This window comes from Manacus candei, unplaced genomic scaffold (assembly GCF_025592945.1).
Source record: "Manacus candei isolate 608988 ecotype Guabito, Panama unplaced genomic scaffold, ASM2559294v1 h1tg000091l, whole genome shotgun sequence".
In the NCBI taxonomy this organism is placed as follows: domain Eukaryota; kingdom Metazoa; phylum Chordata; class Aves; order Passeriformes; family Pipridae; genus Manacus; species Manacus candei.
The window spans coordinates 175,553-197,678 of record NW_026138139.1 but is presented as its reverse complement, the minus strand read 5'-3'; the positions used below and the strand labels follow the sequence as shown (position 1 = coordinate 197,678).

General features: G+C 42.2%; 1 protein-coding gene across 1 annotated transcript in view; it reads left to right on the top strand.

The window, feature by feature from the left end:
• The first annotated feature begins 1,357 nt into the window (after positions 1–1,357).
• Positions 1,358–22,126, top strand: part of BRWD1 (bromodomain and WD repeat domain containing 1) — a 46,370-nt gene continuing 25,601 nt past the window's right edge. The window contains exons 1-21 of the mRNA XM_051767992.1: positions 1,358–1,539; positions 1,679–1,737; positions 1,900–1,929; positions 2,109–2,168; positions 5,202–5,352; positions 6,704–6,802; positions 7,012–7,172; positions 7,345–7,566; positions 8,862–8,962; positions 9,852–9,922; positions 10,795–10,895; positions 11,521–11,561; positions 12,226–12,324; positions 13,665–13,815; positions 14,226–14,360; positions 15,256–15,384; positions 16,574–16,799; positions 16,949–17,134; positions 18,085–18,268; positions 19,167–19,257; positions 20,560–20,700. Coding sequence (XP_051623952.1) covers positions 1,482–1,539; positions 1,679–1,737; positions 1,900–1,929; positions 2,109–2,168; positions 5,202–5,352; positions 6,704–6,802; positions 7,012–7,172; positions 7,345–7,566; positions 8,862–8,962; positions 9,852–9,922; positions 10,795–10,895; positions 11,521–11,561; positions 12,226–12,324; positions 13,665–13,815; positions 14,226–14,360; positions 15,256–15,384; positions 16,574–16,799; positions 16,949–17,134; positions 18,085–18,268; positions 19,167–19,257; positions 20,560–20,700 — 2,496 coding nt within the window. The 5' untranslated portion in view covers positions 1,358–1,481. The remainder of the gene's footprint in view (positions 1,540–1,678; positions 1,738–1,899; positions 1,930–2,108; positions 2,169–5,201; positions 5,353–6,703; positions 6,803–7,011; positions 7,173–7,344; positions 7,567–8,861; positions 8,963–9,851; positions 9,923–10,794; positions 10,896–11,520; positions 11,562–12,225; positions 12,325–13,664; positions 13,816–14,225; positions 14,361–15,255; positions 15,385–16,573; positions 16,800–16,948; positions 17,135–18,084; positions 18,269–19,166; positions 19,258–20,559; positions 20,701–22,126) is intronic.

Genomic DNA, 22,126 nt, shown 5'->3' with positions numbered 1-22,126 from the left:
GTGCCTCCTCTGGACTCTCTCCAGCAGCTCCATGTCCTGGCTGCCAGATGCCAAAATCCTGGCTCCCAAAGACAGGGTGGGAGGGAGGTGGCACTTGGGCAAACCTGCTGGTTTTGGACGGGTGATGTCAGTGCAGCTCTGCTGCCTCGAGTGGGGTGGGAAATGCTCCTCCCCAAGAAGGTGTTTGGGGCAGCCGTGGTGCCCCCAGGCATCACCCACGGAGCTCTGCTGGCACTGGAGGAGACAGGGCTGTTCCCAGTCTCCTCCAGTGTGGGCACAGCACCGACGCTTCCAGCTCTCTGCCAGCGTGAGGCACACTGAGCACGGTGCAGGGCAGTGCACTTTGAATCACAGAATCAATTCGTTTCAAAGAGACCTCTGAGATCATCAAGTCCAATCTGTGACCAATCCCTACCCTGTAAACTAAACCCTGGCACTGATTGCCACATCCAGTCGTTTCTTGAACAGCTCCAAGGATGGGGACTCCACCACCTCCTTCAGCAGCCCTTTTCAATGTCTAACCACCCCTTCAGTGAAAAAATTCTTCCTCCTGTCCAACCTGAGCCTCCCCTGGCACAGCCTGAGGCCGTTCCCTCTCCTCCTGTCCCTTGTTCCCTGGCAGCAGAGCCCGACCCCCCCCGGCTCCCCCCTCCTGTCAGGGGGTTGCAGAGCCAGAAGGTCCCCCCTGAGCCTCCTTTTCTCCAGGCTGAGCCCCCCCAGCTCCCTCAGCCCCTCCTGCTGCTCCAGCCCCTTCCCAGCTCCGTTCCGTTCTCTGGACACGCTCCAGCCCCTCAGTGCCCTTCTCGTACTGAGGGGCCCAGAACTGGACACAGCACCGGAGGCGAAGGTCCTTGCCCCGCAGCACCGCTCCGTCACCGCATCACGGCGGGCCATCGGATCTCGGCGCCTCGCCGCGGGTCCCCGGGAAGGGCCGTTCCGGGCCGCGAGGGCCGAGGCGACGGCAGCCCCACCGTTCCCGGGGGCGATTTAGCGGCATCCCCGCGGCCGCCGCCGCTCCCCCGCCATGCCCTGAGCGCCGGCGCCTCACGGCGCGCTCGCCCCGCCCACCCAGCCGCCTCACCCGCCGCCTTCCCCGTGCGACCCTTCCGCGCCCGGTCCCCCCTTCCCCTCCTCGCTCTCTTTCCCTGCCATCCCCCTCCCCGCCACCCTCCCCGCCGCCTTCCCCTCACCCTCCCCCGCCGCCACACACGCGCTCCGCTGTTTCCTCGCCGCTGCCGGAGCGCGTCCGAGCCCGGGGACTATTTTTCCCCCGCCCCCCCGCGGGCGCGCCCGGCGGAGGTGTCGGCGGCGGCGCCGTGGCGGGTGGTGCGGCGGCGATGGCGGCGGCGCCGAGGCTGCGCTGAGGGGGGAGAGGGAGGGAGTGCTGAGGGGAGCGGGGGGGCGGCCGTGAGGGGAGGGAGGGAGGGAGGGGAGGCGCTGACAGCGCCGTGCCGAGCCGGGCCCGCCGCCCTCAGCCCGCCATGGCCGAGCCCGCGGCCTCTTCCAGCGCTGGCGCGCCGCTGCCGCTCATTGAATCAGGTAACAGCGCGGGCCGGGGCGAGGAGGTGCCGCCGGTGCCGCCATCTTCCTGCCCCCCCCTCCACCCTCCCCTCAGGATGGGGCACGGCCGCCCCCCGGCTCAGTCCATCCCACGGGTCTCTCTCTGTGTTTCTCGTAGAGCTTTACTTCCTCATCGCCCGGTTCCTGAGCACCGGGCCCTGCCGGAGAGCGCTGAAGGTGAGTGAGTGCGGCGCTCACCGGGGCGCGGGGATCCCGTGCTGCCCGCCCGGGGTCGGGGGGAGGTGGGAGCAGCCGCGCCCCCCCCCCCCCCAGCTCTGGAGAAGCCAAATCGTGGCTCGTCCCTCACCCTGTGTTTTTTTTCCCCCTTTTCCTCTGCAGGTGCTGGTGCAGGAGCTGGAGCAGCACCAGGTCTGTGTGGGCTCTGATGAAATCCCGCTGTAGTTAAAAGTTTCCCTTGCAAGTCATTCAAGTTTCTGCCGCTGTCTCAACTTTTCCCCCGCCTTCAACACACACATTGTTTTGGATGTGATCTGTAATCCCTCCTTCCCCTTCAACCGCTCACGGTTTTTGTTTTTTCCTTTATTTAGTTGCTTCCTAAAAGGTTGGATTGGCAAGGAAATGAGCATTATAGAAGTTACGAAGAATTGGTGAGACTTTTACCTTTCAAAAAAACCCTTCTGATTATCACGTTAACACTGATGTTAGACCCCTCTACCTTTAAAACTAGGCCCAAACCTTCACTTTCCAGTATCGCTCTGGCTCTGGACAGTGGAGTTATTTTAGAAAAGGGCCTTTAATTTCTTTACATCAGACTAACGAAAACACAAGCGGTGGTTTAAATTGAGGATATTGTTTACATAGCAGAGGTGGAGCTTGGCGTTGTGCAGTGGTAGATGCCGCTGCCTACACGCAGGCAGGAGCCAATGTGCACCGAGGTTTCATTTCGGAGTTTCAGGGGCAAGGTTGTGAGGCACGTTTTGATTTGTCGGTATTTATTTTGCTGGTTGGCTTCTTTCAACCCCCTCCAACAGATTAGGAAATGAAATCGCTGCTCAGAAACCCGAGGGTTGGCAGTTCTGGTGCCTGTGAACGTGCTCGTTATCTCTGGCTCCTCGCTGGTCACTGCTTTGTTTCCGCATGCCGGAAGGATGGGGATGATCTCTCTCAAAAAAAAAATGTACTTTCTGCCCTCCAGGGCTGATGTTGCTTGCTCTAAATGTTTTTACAGAAGGGAGAGCTGCGTTTTGGTGCTTAATTTTGCTGCTTTTTAAGTGGCAAAGTGTATTTGGCAGTTGAATCTCGTGAAGTGATGGTCTGGGGGTGCCTGCCCAGCGTGGTTTTTATCCTGCCTTATTCTAGTTGGTTTTGTTTTCTTTAAAGAGGTGTTTATTCTTGCTTTTTTCCCTCCTAAGATTCAGACATTCCAGGTTAATTGATTATTGTAGTTAAATCCCTGTGGAGCACTTAAAGATCTCAGGATCCTATTTGAGAAGGAATGAAATCTTATTTAAAAGATTTTCCTAATTATTTAAATGTTGCTCAGAACAATAAATTTGATTCCATTTCCTCTTCTTGTCAGTGTGGTCAGTCGAGCAAATGAGGTTTTAGATGAGTTTTTTAAATCACTAAGAAGCCTAGTCTTGCTAAACAGGAATATCTTCAAGCTCTGACTTGAATTTAGCAAAGATGAAAGCAGGATTAAGTTTAAAAGGGGTTGTTGGGAGTTATTTTGTTGGTTCATTGTTGGTTTTTTACCCCATTTCTTCTGGCAAAAAGCGAGGTGTTGGGAGATGAATCGTGTGGATCCTTCTGACTTCAGGAGTGGTTTTTAACTGACATTATTGTAGTTGTAGATTAATTCTTTAATGTGTGCTGCTTCTACCTCTTTTCCCTGCACATTTTAAAAGAAATGTCTACACAGGGCAGTAGTATTTCAGAATATCTAAATTAATCGCCTGAACTTCAATTTCTGCTTTTCGAGGGGTTTTGGGACCCTCTTGTCCCACTGTTCTCACTCTGAACTTGCAGAGACCACGGACAAATGCAACCATGGGGTGTAATTACTTCTTATCCTCTGTGTTCCTCGTGGCATTTTAAAACTTTAAAATAACTGTTCCTTCCAAAATTGGAGCGAAACTACTTTAAAAAGGAGAAGGATTGCAAGGTTTTGCATGCAAGGATTGCATTTGGAATATACACTTCCTGCTGATGGCACACAAACAAAAAGGGTTTTAATGCTTGGCAGAAAGTGTGCTGAGCTTTCTGTCCTGAGTGCTGTGGCTGGTACTGCTCTGTACCAGTTCAAGAGGCAAAACTGGTGAAGAAACGATGAAAAAGTACATTTTGTAATCTTTGGACCACCAAAGGTATTTCTTATAATTGATCTTAGACATCCCATGAGCTGATTTTCTTGGATATATTTGCTCATGGGATAATGCAAACTATTTTACTGGTGTTCCCACCTCAGGAATACAACCTGTACCCCCACGAGCTTCAAGCCTGGATTTTTATTACCAAAACAAGTGCAAAGCTGTGGCTTTAACTGTGCATTTGGGCAGCTTTTTGTTGCACAGGTCTTGCCTGATGCATTTTTATTCCCACTGCTCTGAGGAGGGAGATCAGCCTTGGCAGGACTTGGCTCATCCAGGCTCAGTCATTCAGCCGAGGGAGCAGCAGCAGCAGCACGAGCTCGTTCTGCCTGTGTTCTCAGCTGCCTGGGCAGGAGGCCACATACCTGTGTTGGTGTGGCCCTGTGCCTCTCCTGGCTGGATGGGCTGGGAATTGTGTGGCTGCTGGAGGAGCAGAGTGGCTGCTGGCTCTGACTGGTTTCTCCGTGGCCAGGTCAGAGTGGAGGCAGCACGGGACTGATTCACACCTCCCCAGCAGCTTCAGTTCATGATTCTGATGCTTTGGTTTACCTGAGGCTGTTCAAACCCTCCTTTGCATCTTTACCTTCTGCATTGTTGTGATTGACTTTAAAAGAATTAGGGTTTTTTTTTTTCATAGAACACTCAGAAAGAAGAGGGTGAAAAAAGTAAACCCCACACACATCTGTTCTTGACTGAGCCATCTGAGTGTGTGTGGGGTGTGTGGCTTTTTTAGGTTGTTTAATGCAGATAGTGTGGGATCATTCCTGAATGTAGGGATGACTGTTGTGATCCTTTTGGTTTAAGGAAGTAGGGCAGACTTGTGTAGTACTGGTTTTTCAAGGAAGCTATTTCCAGGGAGATTGTACTCAAACCTACTAGTTTGCAGTTCAGTGAGCAAGTGCTGTGTGGCTGAAGGAGTAGCTGCACAAATTCTTGTGCTTGATTGCAACCAAATTCTCCATGATCTCGAGTTATGAGGGTTTGAATTTTAATTCTTATTTTTAATGCAAATAACTGGGTGAAATGGACAAAGACACTCACTTGTAGGGTGCCACAGAGGTGGTTATTTGAAGCTTCCAGTAGTAAAATACTGATGTGCAGCGAGTTACTTTTTTGCTGCAGTTATTTTTACTACAGCTCTCCCTTGCTTGTAGAGTCCTCACTGAATTTACTAGATCAGAGCTTAACAGGATTGATTTTGGTTTGTAAGTTGAACTTAAAGTTTTAATTTATTTAATATACCTGTGAATGTTGATGCTTTTAGATTCATCTGTTCTACAGATTTTTTCTTAAAACTTAAATTCCTGTCAGGTGCTGTCCAACAAACATGTGGCTCCAGATCATTTATTACAAATTTGCAAGAGGATTGGCCCTATCCTGGATAAGGAGATCCCACCCAGCATTTCCAGAGTCACTTCCTTGCTTGGTGCAGGGAGACAGTCATTGCTACGGACAGCAAAAGGTGAGGTTTGGGGTTTTTTGGGGATGGGGATGGTCCTGTGTTAGATGTGCATAGTTAAGAGTTTGGGAATGCTTGGGAGTTCTGTCCACACACTGAAGAAAATCATCGGTAATTTAGGGAGTGGTTGGCAATACATGACCTTGTACTTTGATACAGAGTAGATTTTAGTGTTGGATTTACCTCTTTGGGTGTGTCCTGGGCAGGGGTGTTGATGTGTCTGTGTGAGTTCTGTTGGGTAGCTGGGTTCTGGGATGTGGGACTGGTTTATGGGATTTACTGATGTGTTTTCAGTTACCTGCCCTGCCTGCTTTAAAGATTGCACAGGGAATGATGGGGACTGTTCTGTCCTGGAAATTGAGATTGCAGTTATGTCAGCAGGAGTGTCAAAACAACTGTCAGTTTGAGATTTTATTTTTTTTTAAGAAGGGAGATCTTGGAATTATTGGATGGTTTGGGTTGGAAGGGACCACAAAGCTCATCTCATTCCAACTCCTCTGCCATGGGCAGGGATACTTTCCACTATCCCACATTGCTCCAAGCCCTCTCCAGCCTGGCCTTGGACACTTCCAGGGATCCAGGGGCAGCCACAGCTTCTCTGGGCAACCTGTGCCAGGGCCTCCCCACCCTCAATGGGAAGAATTCCTGATATCCCATCTAACCCTGCCCTCTTTGCTTGAGGCAATTCCCCCTTGTCCTGTCCCTCCATGCCCTTGTGAAAAGCCCCTCTCCAGCTTTCTTGCAAACCCCTTTTAGGTACTTAAAGTCTTGAGATCATCTTGTTAAGTAATTTCATCCTAATAAATATTAAATAAATCTTAATTAAATTTCTGAATTAATATTGATGAGAATGTGAAAAATCTTCACAGCTTGGTACTGAGAACAAGTAGCAAAAATTCAATTGAAAAGTTAGTTTTGCATTGGTACCATCATTTGGGAGTAATTTCAAAGTTTTGTGGTTGGTTATGTCAGTGTTCCCTCCTTCTGTCATTAAATGGATGTTCATTAAATGGATTATTATTGAATGGATGTTTATTAAATGCATTATTATTAAATGCATTATTATTAAATGCATTATTATTAAATGCATTATTATTAAATGCATTATTATTAAATGCATTATTATTAAATGCATTATTATTAAATGCATTATTATTAAATGCATTATTATTAAATGGATTTTTTTCTCTCCTCTGATGCTGCACTGCTTGTGAAAAGTTTGGGGGCATTCCTGGCTTTTTAGTGGGTTCAGCCCTGTATTTGAGGCCACCTTTAGGTGGGCTCTTTGGAATTGCATCTCTTTTGGCATTTTTGACCTGTGTTTCTGATGAACTTCAACCAAGTGGTTTTGCAGATTGCAGGAACACTGTTTGGAAGGGCTCTGCATTTGCTGCTCTCCACCGAGGAAGACCCCCTGAAATGCCTGTGAACTATGGCACCCCCCCAAACCTCGGTAAGCTCTGCTCAGCTCTCACCACTGCTGCTGGAGCACACTCAAAATACTGATTTTACACCCAAAAAAAATGCAAATACAGAGAAACCTGACTGGATGAAATCTGAAAATCGCTTCCAGTTAAGTCTTTAAGTAACATATTGATGGAAGTTGAATAAAACTGTGGTTTAGAATAAACCTATTTTAAACATGATTTCTTTGTGTCCCAGTGGAAGTGCATCGAGCAAAGCAATTAACTGGATATGCCAAGTTCAGCACCTCATTCCCAGGAAGTATGTACCAGCATGTCAAGATGCACAGAAGGATCCTTGGCCATCTCTCCTCTGTGTACTGTGTTGCATTTGATAGGACTGGACACAGAATATTTACTGTAAGTTGATGAAACACATCCCAGTGGGAAGGGTTTGAGATGGATGCTTGGAGCTGGATGTCAGTGGTGCTAAAATGCAGCTGATCAGCTGCCCCTCAGTGGAACAATCTGCTGCAATTAAAGGCCAGCAACGTGCAAGAAGCTGTTGTCTTGACTAAGTATTTCTTTCCAGGGTTCAGATGACTGCCTGGTGAAGATCTGGTCGACTCACAATGGCAGGTTGTTTGCCACATTAAGAGGCCACTCAGCAGAGATCTCTGACATGGCAGTGAACTATGAGAACACCATGATTGCAGCCGGGAGCTGTGACAAAATGATCCGGGTGTGGTGCCTGAGAACCTGTGCTCCAGTGGCTGTCCTGCATGGGCACACAGGGTCCATTACCTCCTTACAGGTAGGGGCTTTTAAGTGTTCTTCTGGAATATTTGTGTCAAAAAAAATGAATAAAATAAAACCCCAGGATAAACTGCATAAAAAGCAGCAAATTCCTTGCCTCTCTGGGATTCCTGAGTATTTAACTGAAGATACAAACTTCTTCACTTAGAGATCCCTACTTGTAATATTTGGGCTGTTGGAATCCAAGGGAATTTCTGGGAAATACCATGTCCTCCTCTTTGTTACTGGTTTATGTGGATGAGTGTCCTGATCCAGCATGTGATTCCCACAACTGTTGTGATAAAGGTTTTTGTCTTAATCTCAAAAATATGAGTTACTTGAGAAGCACAAAGATGTTCACTGTTGTGTGTTTAAATTTGAAGGCCTTGTGCTCCATGATGTGCTCTTGGTGGTCCTTTGGATTCAGTCTCATTTTGGCCTTTATAATCCCTTATTTAACACACAAACTGGTGGCTCAGTATCCAGCTTTGCTGTGTTTTCCAGTGGGACCAACAGCTTATACTGAGAGGTGAAGAGCTGCTTGTGAAGCTCAGTACAAACAAATAATTTTGCATTTTTCTCTGCCTCTGAGAGCAATCTTCCTATCTGCAGTTTCTGTGGCATTCATTGCATTTTTTGTTTGTTTTTTTTATGCCAAAATATTTATTTGAGGTGCTTCTTTTATTATAGCACGTGAATTTATTTTAATTTAAGATTTCTTAGTAATACTATAATTGCACTATGTACAGTTTTTATGGCTGTTTCCAACATTAGTAACTGATGAACAGTTTAATCACCTTGTGTTGTGTAAAGTTTTCTGCTCTGTGCACAGCAAGAAATCCATGTCTTAAAGAAGTATTTCTGAGGAATTCCTATAAAATCACATGTGATGCTGAGTTATACATTCAAACTACCTCATAACTCATGCTCTGCTTAATTATAGAATTTTTGGAGTACATCTGTCTAGCCAGACTTTCTTTTTTTCATTCAGTCTGCTCTGCTTATTAGTTTCATTCATGGACAAAACGTTCAGTGAATGACTGTGGTTAGTTAATACTTCAAAACCAAACCACTGAACAAACTGGGTTTATATGATGCAATAATTGAAATGCAGACCACAGAGTTATTTCCAAGTGTGGAAGATATTACTTTGTAAACACTAAAAAGTGATAGTTTAAAATTTTAGAGCAGTGTTAATGTTCAAAAATCCAAAAGCAAATCAGGGTTTTACATGAAGCTTTTGAGAAGTTCATAACCAATTTTTCAATGTTTCTTTTTGTGTGTGTGTGTCTGATTTCCCTTTATTCTCTGTAGTTTAGTCCAATGGTGAAAGGCTCCATGAGGTACATGGTCTCCACTGGTGCAGATGGAACTGTTTGCTTTTGGCAGTGGGATACAGATTCCATGAAATTCAAGTATGTAAATGGGCTGCTGCTGAACCTCTTATGCTGTCCTCTGCTTGAGTAAAATAAGTAAAACCCTAAAAAAAAAATTTGGGTTTGTCGTGAAAAAATGTTGTGGAAATAATTAATTCCATAATTATTTTAAAGCACCATCACTAGTTATATAATTCATGAAATTATGTTGTCCTGGGAGGTTAGTTGGGAAATATGTTAACTTCTTACTGCACTAAAAGTACAAAGTAGTACAAAAAGAATGGCTGGAAATGTAAATATGTTGCAAAGCATAATAAAGCTTCTTGTTTGTGTTGGGTTTCCAACAGTCCTGGAGTTTTAGGGTGCCTCTTACAGAACTTCCATGCAGAGTGTACATGTCCAGGATATCTATATGTGATTGTACCCCCAAAAAATTAGATTATTACCAGAAAGAAAAGCTCCAGGATGATTAGTCTTTGTCTGCTGTTGTGCCATATCATGAGAGTTGGTATAAAATGATCCATTAAATAAAGCTCAGTGCCTTAGAAAGCAGATTATATTTTATTATTGTATTTTAGCTTTTTAATTCAAACTTGTGATGTTAAGGTAGTAGAATTGCAGAAGAAACTATAAAAAGCATAATCTCATCTGAAGAATCTTTTAGGACTGTAAAACAAACTGCATCCTTAATTATTTTCCTTCTAAAATTAATTTAAAAGACTGTGTGTGAGGTAACCATTGTTAGTTCATGCATGGACTTAAATGACTTTAAGCACTGGTAGTTCTCAAAGATTTACAGATGTTACTGTGTCTAAGAAGTCCCTGTTAGGTAGAGGTTTGAAGAAACATCCCTTTATGTTTTGAACTGTTGAGAAAAGCCAAGTTTTGGGTGGTGTGGCCTGTTCAAAGCATCTTTTCTTTTTTGAAGCAACCGGCCACTGAGGTTCACAGAGAAACCCAGACCAGGGGTCCAGATGCTTTGCTCTTCCTTCAGTGTGGGTAAGTCCTGGACTACAGGTGGAGTGATTTCTCTTCCTTCCTCAGAAATATAAATATAAAATTTGCTTGTGACAGCTTTAAAATGGACACAACCTGCAGCTGTGAGTGAATAATTGTATAGATGTGTATTAACTATGACATAATTAAATCATGGGGCTTCCCTCAGCTAACAGTGAAAAGCTGTTAAGAGAGTGATTTGACAGAAGTAAAAGTCACCTGATGTTTTTTTACTTTTTCTCCATCTTTGCTGGATTTTTATTTTTGTTTAATCCCCTGATACAGTGTCAGGGATTTGCAAAACAAGTTCTCTGAGATCCCACAGTCCCCAGCAGTGATTTTGTGCCAGGAATGGTTACAAAGATCCCTTCTTTCCTAAGGATCCACAGATGTACCTGTAAATGTGCTGCACTCCTGGCTTGCAGTTTTCTTTCATCCAGTTCATGGAGCTTTCTGGGAATTTCAGAAATAAAATAACAAATCCAAGTGTAAATTGTTAACATGGTCAGGGGAGAGCCCAAATGAGACCCAGGCTACAGTGAGAGTCACCTACAGAATTCTGATCATCCAGAGCCACTTTCCCCATCATCACAGGCCTCTGTGTGCAGTTTAGTAACAGGAGTTTCACTCTTGTTCTAAGTTAAGAATTTTTAAAATCTTTGTAACTCTGATTTATTTTTACTGTGGCTGAGAAAACTTTCTGGGGCAAGAGGGGGATTTCCTTGCATATGTGTCAGAGGAAGAGCATAAAAAATGTGCTGTTCTTCAAATAGTTGTGGGTGGTTTGTTGTTTTTTTTATTTCAATTAGAGAGAGATGATGGTGATCTGCTTTAATTTCTTACACAGTAGCTTAGTTATTGCTTGATTTTTACAGGTGGTATGTTTTTAGCAACTGGCAGCACTGACCATGTCATCAGGATGTATTTTTTTGGCTCTGAAACACCTGTGAAAATAGCAGAATTGGGAAGTCATGCTGTAAGTAATTAGTTAATTAGTCACTTCAAGCAGTAATGAAGTCACAAGGTGATGTTATAAGTGGGTTTTTAGCAAGGCTCTCAATTAACTTTGTTTACCTTTATGTGTTTTCTCTAATATTGAATCTCACTTTCTGTTGCAGTGATAAGGTTTGGTCAATACATATTTTGTATGCAGAGAATTTCAGCTCTGAAAATAAAATGTGTTACCTGTTTTTCCCTATTTCTCCTGCAGTTTTTATTGTGATAAAAGTGAATAACTAATAGTCTTCTTTCTTTAAGGAGTGTGTAGGTAGAAGTGGAAACAACACATTCCTCAGCATTGGCCTATGGCATTGGGAATATATTCAAATATGATTCAGTTGGCAGCCAGGTTATTTAATCTGTTAATCCTTCATGTTTGATTTGGGCTGTTCAGGAAACTTGCATTTTAAATGCATTAATGCTTAGTGAATCCTGGGCAGTATTTGTTGGATTTGGTTCTCCTTGCAGTTTAAAACTCTTCAGAATTATAAAATACGCAGCTTTTTCCTTGTTTCAGATTTTGCTGAGCTCAGATTTGTCAAAAATGGTATTTCCTGTATAAAACCCCCAAATTTTCTAACAAACTCTGCTTTTTCTTACAGGACAAAGTTGACAGCATTCAGTTCTCCAATGGTGGGGACAGGTATGTTGAAAGATGCTCAGATGTGAACAGAAAAATGCATCATTTTGGAATTAATAATAATTATTGTTCTTACCTGGATGTTTCCAGTGAGAAAAATCCACATATTTAGAACTCAGAGGGGAAATCTGGTGTGATCCAGGAAAGCTTCATTTACCTGGAGGAATGTTACCACTGGTTTTTAATATACCCAGTGTATTTGTGGCTTCATAAACCTCCTCTTCCCCCTCCTTTCCTTTCACTGTCAGGAAATATTGTAAAGGAAATAGGAAAAACCCAGTGAAACTGGTCAAAAATAAATTATAATCCTTTTCATCTGATTTCCTCTTGCCTCTACTTCAGTATCTGATACTCTGCAATTCCTTAAAACACTTCATGAAAGTGTTGTAACTGAGGAGTTGAGGATGAAGTTGTGAATTGAGTTTAACTTTGGAACTTGCTTTTTTATTCTTCATGTTTTGACAGCTTTACTTAGTTCAGAAAAACTCTCTTTCCTCTGTTTCTGGAAGGAAAGTTAAAGGATAGAATTCTCTTCCACACACGTGGAAGATTTCACTTCTAGGACTCTTCCATTGCAAAACTGATGTTGTGGTGGTGTGCAGCTGTAAATATGCTTTAAAGCAAATTCTTTTGAAGGTAAATTAACTATATTTTAACATTTCTTCAGGTTCATAAGTGGCAGCAGAGATGGAACAGCCAGAATCTGGCATTTTGAGCAGGCAGAATGGAGGAGTATCTTGTTGGACATGTCTGACCGATTGCTGGGGTAGGTGGAGAGGGAGCTGATTTCTTGTTTTGTAAAGTCAGAAAGATTGAAAAACTCAATTCCTCCAACTAGAGTGAGCCTTGGCAACATCCTGCTTGAGTTCTGTGCTTTCTGGAGGGATGAAATGGGTGTTTTGCTGATGTAGTAATTGCTGAATTTGAGGCTGTGCTTGGAGAAAAGCAAAAGTGTTCATAAAGATTTCAAATGGACTCTGGAAAAAAGTGAACAGAAAGTGCAATCTCTCTCCTCTGTCTGGATTTCAGACACCTGGTGTGTCAGGGGAGAAATATTTTTAGATCAGGAAAAATAAAGTAGGTGGTAATTAACCCATTTCCAGGAGAGGTTATGACTTGTGGGTTTCCTCAAGTGCTGATCTTGCTGACTCTTCTCATTCTGTGCTTTAAAAAAGGTGTATTAGTGAAATGCTGGTGGCACAGCCTGAACAGTGGCATTACAGATGAAAAGCAGGGTATTACTTGCTGGATAAACCTGAAGGGTGGATAATTTAGAGGAGCACAGAATGCTCAGTCAGCTTCCCTAGACACTAAACAAGAGTTGATTTGTAGGTGATTAAATGAGGTTTTAACGAAGTGATTTGTAGGTGATTAAATTAAAAGCCAGGCCTTGGGTACAGGAGTTGATTGGATGGAGGGTGATTTCCAGCTCTTCTTGTGACACAGTCACGAAAAATAAACATGATTTTACAAAGAAAGGAGGAGTTATTAATAATATTTGAGATTTAAGTGGGGTTGTGGAGTCGAGAGGGTCTTTGTAAGGGAGGCCTCTGGTTGACATGGAATACAGATAATCCTGTGGGAAGGTGTGTTCCAGGGAAAGATAGTTCCTTCACTTGGACTAAAATGCTGAGGGGAGTTTTACAGTATCCTATAAGTGTATTTTGGGGAAAGAATAAGGAAATAGATTGAGGTTGAAACAAAATATTTGCTATATTTATTTGAGGACTCAGAAAAAAACCCTTGGCTAATGTGGAGATTGGCTTCTGAATCAGTTAATTGGGAAAACCTGCCTGAAAAAAGTCCCAAATTGTAAAGGATTTCTTAGGACTGTAATTGTAGAAGAGCCAAGATTCCATGGAAAAGGAAAGCCTTTTTGCCTGGCATCTCAAATGGGAAAGAGATTATCGTGTCCTCTGAAATAAATGTGCTAAAAATCCAGATTTGCTTTAAGTGAAGGAAGTTTATGGACAAAAGTTTCAACCCAAGTTTAATTATTCTTCATTTCCCTTGTCTGATTATGAGAAGACAGGTTATTTTTCTGTATTTTGAGGCTGACATGTGCTAATTAAAGCTGTCTCTGGCCTGTTTGACTCTTTCAAACAGTGACACTTGTGCAGAAGAGGACAAATTCATGAAGCCCAAAGTGACCATGATTGCCTGGAACCAAAATGACAATTATGTTGTTACTGCTGTGAACAATCACCTGCTCAAAGTGTGGAATTCCTGCACAGGGCAGTTGCTCCATGACTTGGTGGTATGTCCTTTTCCTTGCTTTTTGAAGATTTTCCTGGAATTGCAGTGATGTTTGTGCTGAGTTCCTAGTTAGATCTCATTTGTCTTGAAGGCTCTGTGATGGTTTTTTGGAGTTTTTTTTAACCAAAACTCGCTGTTTCCTCCTGCATTTGGATTTTCCTTTCCCCAGGTGCTGCTTGTGGAATAAATAAAAGGTTTTGTGCAGTAACTTGCCCATTGAATAATTCACAGTCCTCTGGCAAAATATTTCTACAGTTTTTGCTTCAATCTCAAGAATTATTACCTTTAGAATGTGAAGGGGTTTAATTTTCCAGAGAGGATGGTGCAGGGCTTTGGTAAATCCCTGTTGTATGTACTGTAAATGTCCTGTTGATGTGGCTTTTCCTTGTGATGTGCCATTTGGAATTCCAGGGCCATGCAGATGAGGTGTTTGTCTTGGAGACCCATCCCTTTGATTCCAGGATAATGCTGTCTGCAGGTCATGATGGCAACATCTTCATCTGGGACATCACCAAAGGCACCAAAACCAAGCATTACTTTAACATGGTAAGACCTTTCTTAAACACCATTTATTCCCAACACACACCAGCTGAAGGAATTGTCAGCAACACTCATGCCCCCTGCACCTTTTGGAAAAAAAAAACCAGCCCCAAACCAGCAAAATTTATGTTCATTTTTTTCCTCAGGGCTTTTACCTTTGAATTTCCTGGTTATTGCAGCTTTTCCACTCTTTGTTACTAAAGAGTGCACCTCATTTGTAGGAACTGTTTTCCTCAACTGAGGTGCCATCTGAAAGTTTCTGGTTTAGACAATCATTTTGGGAGCCTTGGGGACAAATATTTGTATTTTCCGCTGTCTTAAAAATTATTTTATTACCCATTGGCACAGTTCTTGAGAGCTCCTGTTACATTTGCTGCGTTTCAAGCTCATGGTTAACACTTTAAATTAGGTTATTTTCTCTGAGTTTTAAGTTATGATCTAAAGTTCATGTAATTTTTTAATCCTTTTAATTTTTTCTGGTTAGTCAGTAGCAAAGGGATTTTTTTATTTTTTTTTAGCTCTTAAGATTCTCTGAGTTTTTCTTGCAAGTGGTGTAAGAAAATCAATATATATTAGCTCCAGTTTACTTTAAGCAATGTGCTAACAGCTATAAAGCCTAAAAAACACTTTTATTTCTTCACTTTTTTTGCTGAACAGCAAGTTTTCCTGCTCTTTAGTGCAGCTTTTAAACTTGAGGGGTTGAGGATTTAAATTCAAAGGGGAAAAGGGAATGTCAAAGGGAAAGGAAATAAACTGAAGTAACAAGATTATTTGTGCCTTAATGGAGGTATTTAGGAGCTGCATGATTGCTTTTCATGGAATAATTAATTTTGGGTGTGCATTATGGTTTGCTTGCAAAAAATCATCCAGTAACCTGGAGGTTTCTTTTCCTTCAATGCAGATTGAAGGCCAAGGCCATGGGGCTGTTTTTGACTGTAAATTTTCCCCAGATGGGCAGCATTTTGCATGTACAGATTCCCATGGGCACCTGCTGATATTTGGGTTTGGCTGTAGCAGGCCCTATGAAAAGGTAAGTTCAGCTTTTTATTGGAACCCTGTCTCAAATTTCTAACTGAAATTGGATTAGTTGCATTCATTCCTTCAAAAGATCACGTGTAAAAAAAGAGGTTTGTGTGGTTCCAGGACCCACTTATGATGGATTCTCTTGTTTGTGTGGTCCTGGCACAGCAGAAACAAGCCCTGTCTCAACATTCCCTTGGGAGAAGCTCCCAAGAACTTCTCTGGAATACATTTTCACCTTCTACTGATTCACATGAATTGTTCAACCTGAAAATTACTTTTCTTTCTAATTTCTGGAAATAGCTCAGTGTTTAAAGATTGGAACATAGGACAAAAGTTTATTGCTCTACTACCTACTTAAACAAAACCAGACTCTGTGTATGGGAAGGATAATTTGCTGGTTTATCTTGCAGTTCTTTTGGCCTTTCCATATTTGAGCCCAAATTCACAGTAGTTGATTAAAGTAAGAGAAAGTAAATATTCATCCAACACTGTGGATTTGGAGATGTTAGAAAAATGTGTGTGGGGACAAATGTTGTGCTGTTTTGAATCAGCCTGCTTGCTTTTTGCTTTGATAAATACACGTGTTTCTTCTTTTCTTCACTTCCCCTCAGTTTTTTTTCAGGTTGAAATGATAATTCCATGTATTTCATTTTAAAGAATTATTTTTTTTTCCTTGCTCTACCTTCTTAGCTGAAGTTGAAGCTTGTTCTCTTCATCTTTCCCATCAAAGGAGCAGAGATTCTGCTTGTGATCTAATATTTTACATAACTGTTTTCCTTCAGCCTCCTGGACTCAATAGACTAGCAGAAAAATTTTCAGGTTGGATGTAGATGACGATTAAGAAAGAATTCATGATTGGGAACTTTGAGAGCTGATGTTGAGCTTTAGGCAATGATTTCCTCACATGGAAACCAAGGAAACTTCTCTTAATTGTAGGGGAAAAAAATAGAATATGTATAAAATATTTTTAAGTGTAAAACAGTGCTTTTGCTTTAATTTACTTCAGCTTTTAGACCAGAAGCACTGTGAAAAATTGGAATACTGTGACACCCATCCAGGTCAATTGAAGTTGTGCATAACTTCTTGTGGGGAACTTGCCCTTTCTTTTACCTTTAGGGAGATTTCAGATACTTTATTCTGTTCTTTGGCATCTTCTTTTTGTCAAATTGATGACACAAAAATAAAATTTCCTTCAGATTCCTGACCAGATGTTCTTCCACACGGACTATCGGCCGCTGATCCGGGACTCCAACAACTACGTCCTGGATGAGCAGACCCAGCAGGCCCCTCATCTCATGCCCCCTCCCTTCTTAGTGGATGTGGATGGAAACCCTCATCCCACAAAATATCAGAGACTGGTGCCAGGAAGGGAGAACTGTGCAGATGAACATCTGATTCCTCAGCTTGGATATGTGGCAACAAGTAAGAACAGAACCACTAAAGACCAGTTCACTCGTTCGGTTCCTTTCTGACGTGCACGGGCTGTGCTGGAGCTGTAGACTCCATAAATTCTCTTTTGGAATAAGCAACTGGAATAATTTCATCCCTTTGCTTTGTTTTACACTTGCAAGGTGATGGAGAAGTGGTGGAACAAGTGATTGGCCAGCAGACCATTGATCAGGATGAGCAGGGCTTGGAGCCCAGCATCCTGGATGGGATGATCAGACAGTTACAGCTGGAACAGGATCAGAGAACTGGAGCTGATCAAGAATCTGCTTCAAATGCCCCACAAAACGGGGAGGGAACACCCAGAAGAGGTTGGTAATCACTGATAAATTCTTAGGTGATTGTTCTATCTCCACTTTATTGCCCTGTATGAAATCCTGGAACAGGTTTTAGCTTTATTGTTGTTTTGGGGACTAAGATTCCTTTAACATAGTGATAACTGGGTAAGATACTTTTCCTGATTAAAACAGCTACTCCTGTGATTAAATTCCAAAACAGACCATTTCACTTTTCCTTTTGAACAACGTTAATTTTATTCCTTGTGGGGTGCTGCATACTTAATAATATTTGTAAAGTACTCAAATAACATTTATGCAAAATAAATACAATACTTATTTTCCAAAAATATTTTTAGTATAAATATAAAAATATGATTATAAATGTTTTTGCAATACTCATTTTTTTGCAAAATAAGAATTGTACCATTATTCAAACTGGTTTCTCCTCTCCCTTCTTTACAGATTTAAATGAGATGCTTTTCTGAGCCGTGTCCTTGTAGTTTTAATTAGAGAATTATAAAATGTATATATGTAAAAATATGGTATATAATTGTGTAAATAGGAGATATATAATCATGTAAATACACGATGTATAATTATATTTAATTATATAATAATTTATTTTTAATTCTGTACACTCAGCTCCAGGAAAAGTGCTTTTTAGAGCCTCACCAGCCTCAGAGCTGCCTGGAAGTTCAAGAAAACCCCTGTGTCACTTCCCACTTCCTTCCACTGTATTAAAATAGTAGCAGAAATGATAATTTTTAAAAGTCTCTGTGTAATCTCTCTGTATTTTCTGTATAACTTCTGTATTTTCTGTGACACGGATAATTCTCGAAGGTTGGTTTGAAGTCGCATCCTTACAATCGCAGCCATATAAATCTATAAAACATTAATTATCTTGTAGCAAGGAGAAACAAGGCTCCAGTTCTCTGTAGCCTGGTAAAAAAAAAAAAAAAAAGGGTGTTTTTTGTGTGTTTTAGCTTTCAGGAGGGCGAGTGTGGACATCCAGAGCCCCCCCAACATCGGGCTGCGGCGCAGCGGGCAGGTGGAGGGCGTGAGGCAGATGCACCAGAACGCCCCACGCAGCCAGATGGCCACAGAGAGGGACCTGCAGGCCTGGAGGAGGAGGGTTGTGGTGCCAGAAGTCCCAGCAAGCCTGCTCAGGTCTGTGCCAGCCTGCTGGGCTGCAGGTGTGACCAGGGAGAACACTTCAGCTGGGTTTTGGTACACCTGGGGCTGTTAAACCAAAGCTGAAGTAGGAGTAGTTCAGTGTCGTGGTCAGATGTGCTTAAATATTCTGAATTGTAAAGGCCATTCAGCAAGACTAAAGGGAAGTTTCTCTAGTTGAATGGTTATCTTGTATTTCAGTATATTCAGTCATCTTCAAGGGCAGCTAGATGACCAAAATTCCTGCTTTCTCCAAAATAAAAGATAGGGGTTGAATTCATTTACATGAAAGAGTTGAGTGAGACTGTGCTTTCTGTGAGACTTTTGGGGGTGATTTTTGACCAGGAGCAGCACCAAGCACTTGAAATAAAAAACTAGAAAACCTTAACCCTAAACCAACTGCTTTCAAAAGGACTCTCAGTATTAGAACGTGGTGCTGATAATGCAGTGTCATGGGAGAAAATCTCCATATGGGCCACTAACTTAAGAGCTTGACTGAGATGATCCTTGTGGGTCACTTGCAGCTCAGAATATTCTCTGAATCATCTGTAAAAAGAAGAATTAATAGCTAAATACTTCTCTTTTGCCATAAGTGCTACCACACCTCTGAAGGTTTCGAGCAGCATTCCCTGTGTTGGGAAGTAGAATGATTGCAAAGGGAGGAATGTGGATTAAAAATGGGGTTGGAAAAGTTGGTTATATTTTGATGTTTGCAAGGAAGAATTTCCTAATACCCTTCTTTTTTTCTCTTATCTGGAAATGAGAAGAGAGTTGTTTGAGCACTAGGAACTGCAGTTAACAGTCAAGTGGAATTAGGCATTTTGGGATAGATCCTTTAATGAGATCAACACTGTCAAAACAGATGGAGAATTGGATTTTCCCGACTTTCTTGTAGGAAGCAGGAAGAATATCGGACTGCAAAAGGGGAAGAAGAGAGAGATCTTTATGTAACAGAGAAGATAAAGTCATTTGAGTCATTGGAAAAGGTATGTGGGAGCCCCTTGGAAAATGGGCATTCTGTGCCTGGGGACAAGTGGTGTAAAAACTGAAAGCAGGTCTTTCTGAAGGTGTGGCCCTCAGAGGACCCTGATGATTCAGCTTCCAATTATTGCAGGACAAGGTTTGATTTATTTTTATGAATACCTAGAATTCTATTTGTTTTCAGTCCTACCTCCTTCCATCTGAGGAATTTGGGAGTCATTCTTAAAGGCAGGTTTGCTTTCAGGCCATGCTGGATTTGCTGCAGTGGAACCCAGTGGTTGCAGGTCCCTGCTGAAGCACTGAGGTGCAAGGGAGAACATTCCAGATCCCATACTTCAGGAATTACAGGCTGTATTGCTGTTCCCTCATTTTACTTTACATGACAGTGTTTTGTGAATGGGGAGAGTTTTTCAGACTTACCTTGTTTTGAATGCTTTTTTCATGGTCTGGTCTGTGGAAGAGACTGGTAAGAAGCAAAACTTGGTTACTGTGCTGTTTTTATAAGATTGGGGCCTGATTCACTGTGTCTTGCAGTACAAAACAGTTTGACCCAAGAATTCTACTGCATGATCCCCTTTCCTGAGGGGAGTTAGGGAAAGAAAGGCTCAGAGACTTAGGATTGTTCAACCTGGAGAAGGGAAGGGTTTGGGATGACCTAACTGTGACCTTCCAGGACCTGAAGGAGCTCCAAAAAAGATGGAAAGAGACTATTTCCAAGGGCCTGGAGGGACAGGACAAGCTGGAATGACTTCAAACTGACAGAGAGTAGGGTTAGATGGGATATTAGGAAGAAATTCTTGTCTGTGAGGGTGGTGAGGCCCTGGCCCAGGTTGCCCAGAGAAGCTGTGGCTGCCCCTGGATCCCTGGAAGTGTCCAAGACCAGGTTGGATGGGGCTTGGAGCAACCTGGTCTAGTGGAAAGTGTCCCTGCCCATGGCAGGGGGTGGGACTGGATGGTCTTTAATGTCCCTTCCAACCCGTTCTGTGATTTCTCTTCCCTCAGAATTGCACATTTTAGGCACTTAATGTCTTGCTTCTGTAAATATATTTAGCAGGTTATGTGAATGGACCTGTCACAGTAGCTTGAAAAGAGCAATTTCTTAATAAATCCTGAATTTGGAACAGCAAATTTAAAACTTTTGACTTACAGGGATATTATTTTGAAGGGGAATTTTGTTATGACGAGGCTGTGACGTGATGAGACCATTTCAGTTTTGCAGTCAGCAGTGCTTTTAGCCACCCTTTCACCCTCAGACAAGTGTGCCACATGAATATTTTTATTTAACTTGTTTTTTCACCTCCAATTAGAGTGACTCTGAGTCCTCATTAATCCAATCAAAGCGCCGACTGCACAGACGGAAATATTCCAATTACCGAACCCGGAATAACATTGAACAGCTGGAGTCTTCTGATGAGGAAAGGGACAACTGCTTGGGCTTGATAGACCAGGTAAGCTCTTTTCTGAGTTGTCATTTTGAACTTGAGCTCCTCAGTAGGTGAAGTTTCACATAAATATGCCTTTTCTCTCTTAAAACAAATAAGCAAACAAAGAAACCTTCTCTTTTTCCAGGGGAAGTATTTTTCTGGGCATCATTATTGTTGGCACATCCCAAGCTTTGATATTTGTTGCTTTGATAACAACAGTCTTTCCTGTCACTTTATAAATGGGTGAACTGGTTTTGCTGAGGATCCTCTAAACCAAATGCAAAAACCTGATGGACAACTGAACTTCAGCTGAAGTTTGGATTTTGGATGGGCTTTGCTGTTCCTCTGTGAAAACCTTCCAAATTCGTGCACACAACTAAAAGTGGACCTTGTGAAGGTCTTTGGTGATGTGATTCTTCCACAGGGTCTGTTCCTCTTGGCTTGGGCTGACACAGGACTTTGCTGTGGGCAGCAGGAGCTTTTGGCTGTTGGATTATGAGAATTTGTACATCAGTGGTAGGACTATTGGACTGGAGTTGTTTTAAGGAAGGAAAGGAAATAGTCTCAAACTGGGAAAAGGGGAAGAATTGGAAGGAGTAGAGAAGGTTGGAGCAGTCACTTGGTCAGAGAAGAATGGTGAACAAAATGGGGGATGTTCAGGAGATAAGGAAATTTTGTAAGAAAGACAAGGAATGATATTCCTTGGAGATGGACTCTCCTCTTCTGGCCTCTTAAAAAAGAATTCCAATGTGGTTAAAAACAAGTCACTTAAATTTAATGGTGACAGGAAACTTCTGCCACCTGACACTGAAAGCACAAAGTGATAATGGGAGAGTTGTGTGCAGTGCCCTGTAAATACCACATGCCTGAAATACTTCTGAAAAAGTGATGTTTGACCAAATAATATTTGAAGTAATAATCTTATAAAATTCTGGGCATTTATGTAAATGTTCAAGGTTTTTTGGTTTATTTTTTGGTTTTATTCCTGTGAATGGTAGGATAAAAAAGAACTGAAATTTCACATTCAGTCTTGTTTATTGGGGGTTTATTATTTCTGGTTTTTTGCTTGACAGCACAGAACTTGAGAAATAAACAATGCATTATATTATTTTAGCTGTGGAAAACACATTTGAAACATGAAGTTGGTGCAAATAAAAAGCTGAACAACAATCAGGAAATTACTGAAGTCAGGATATATTTTGATGTATATGTACTATTTAGTTTTGCATTTAAATACATGCAGGAATACACCCAGTTACTACTTGGTCAATCAGTTGATGCCAAAACCAAGGGAACAAAAAAAACCAAACCTGATTCTAATTTTCATAATTAAGAAAAGAAAAAACCATAGGAGGGACAGAATATACCCATGTTGTGTGTGGAGAGGAGATGTGATGTTTTCTCTTGATCTTTTCCTTTTCCAGTGTGTAAATTCCTCCCTCTGAGAGAT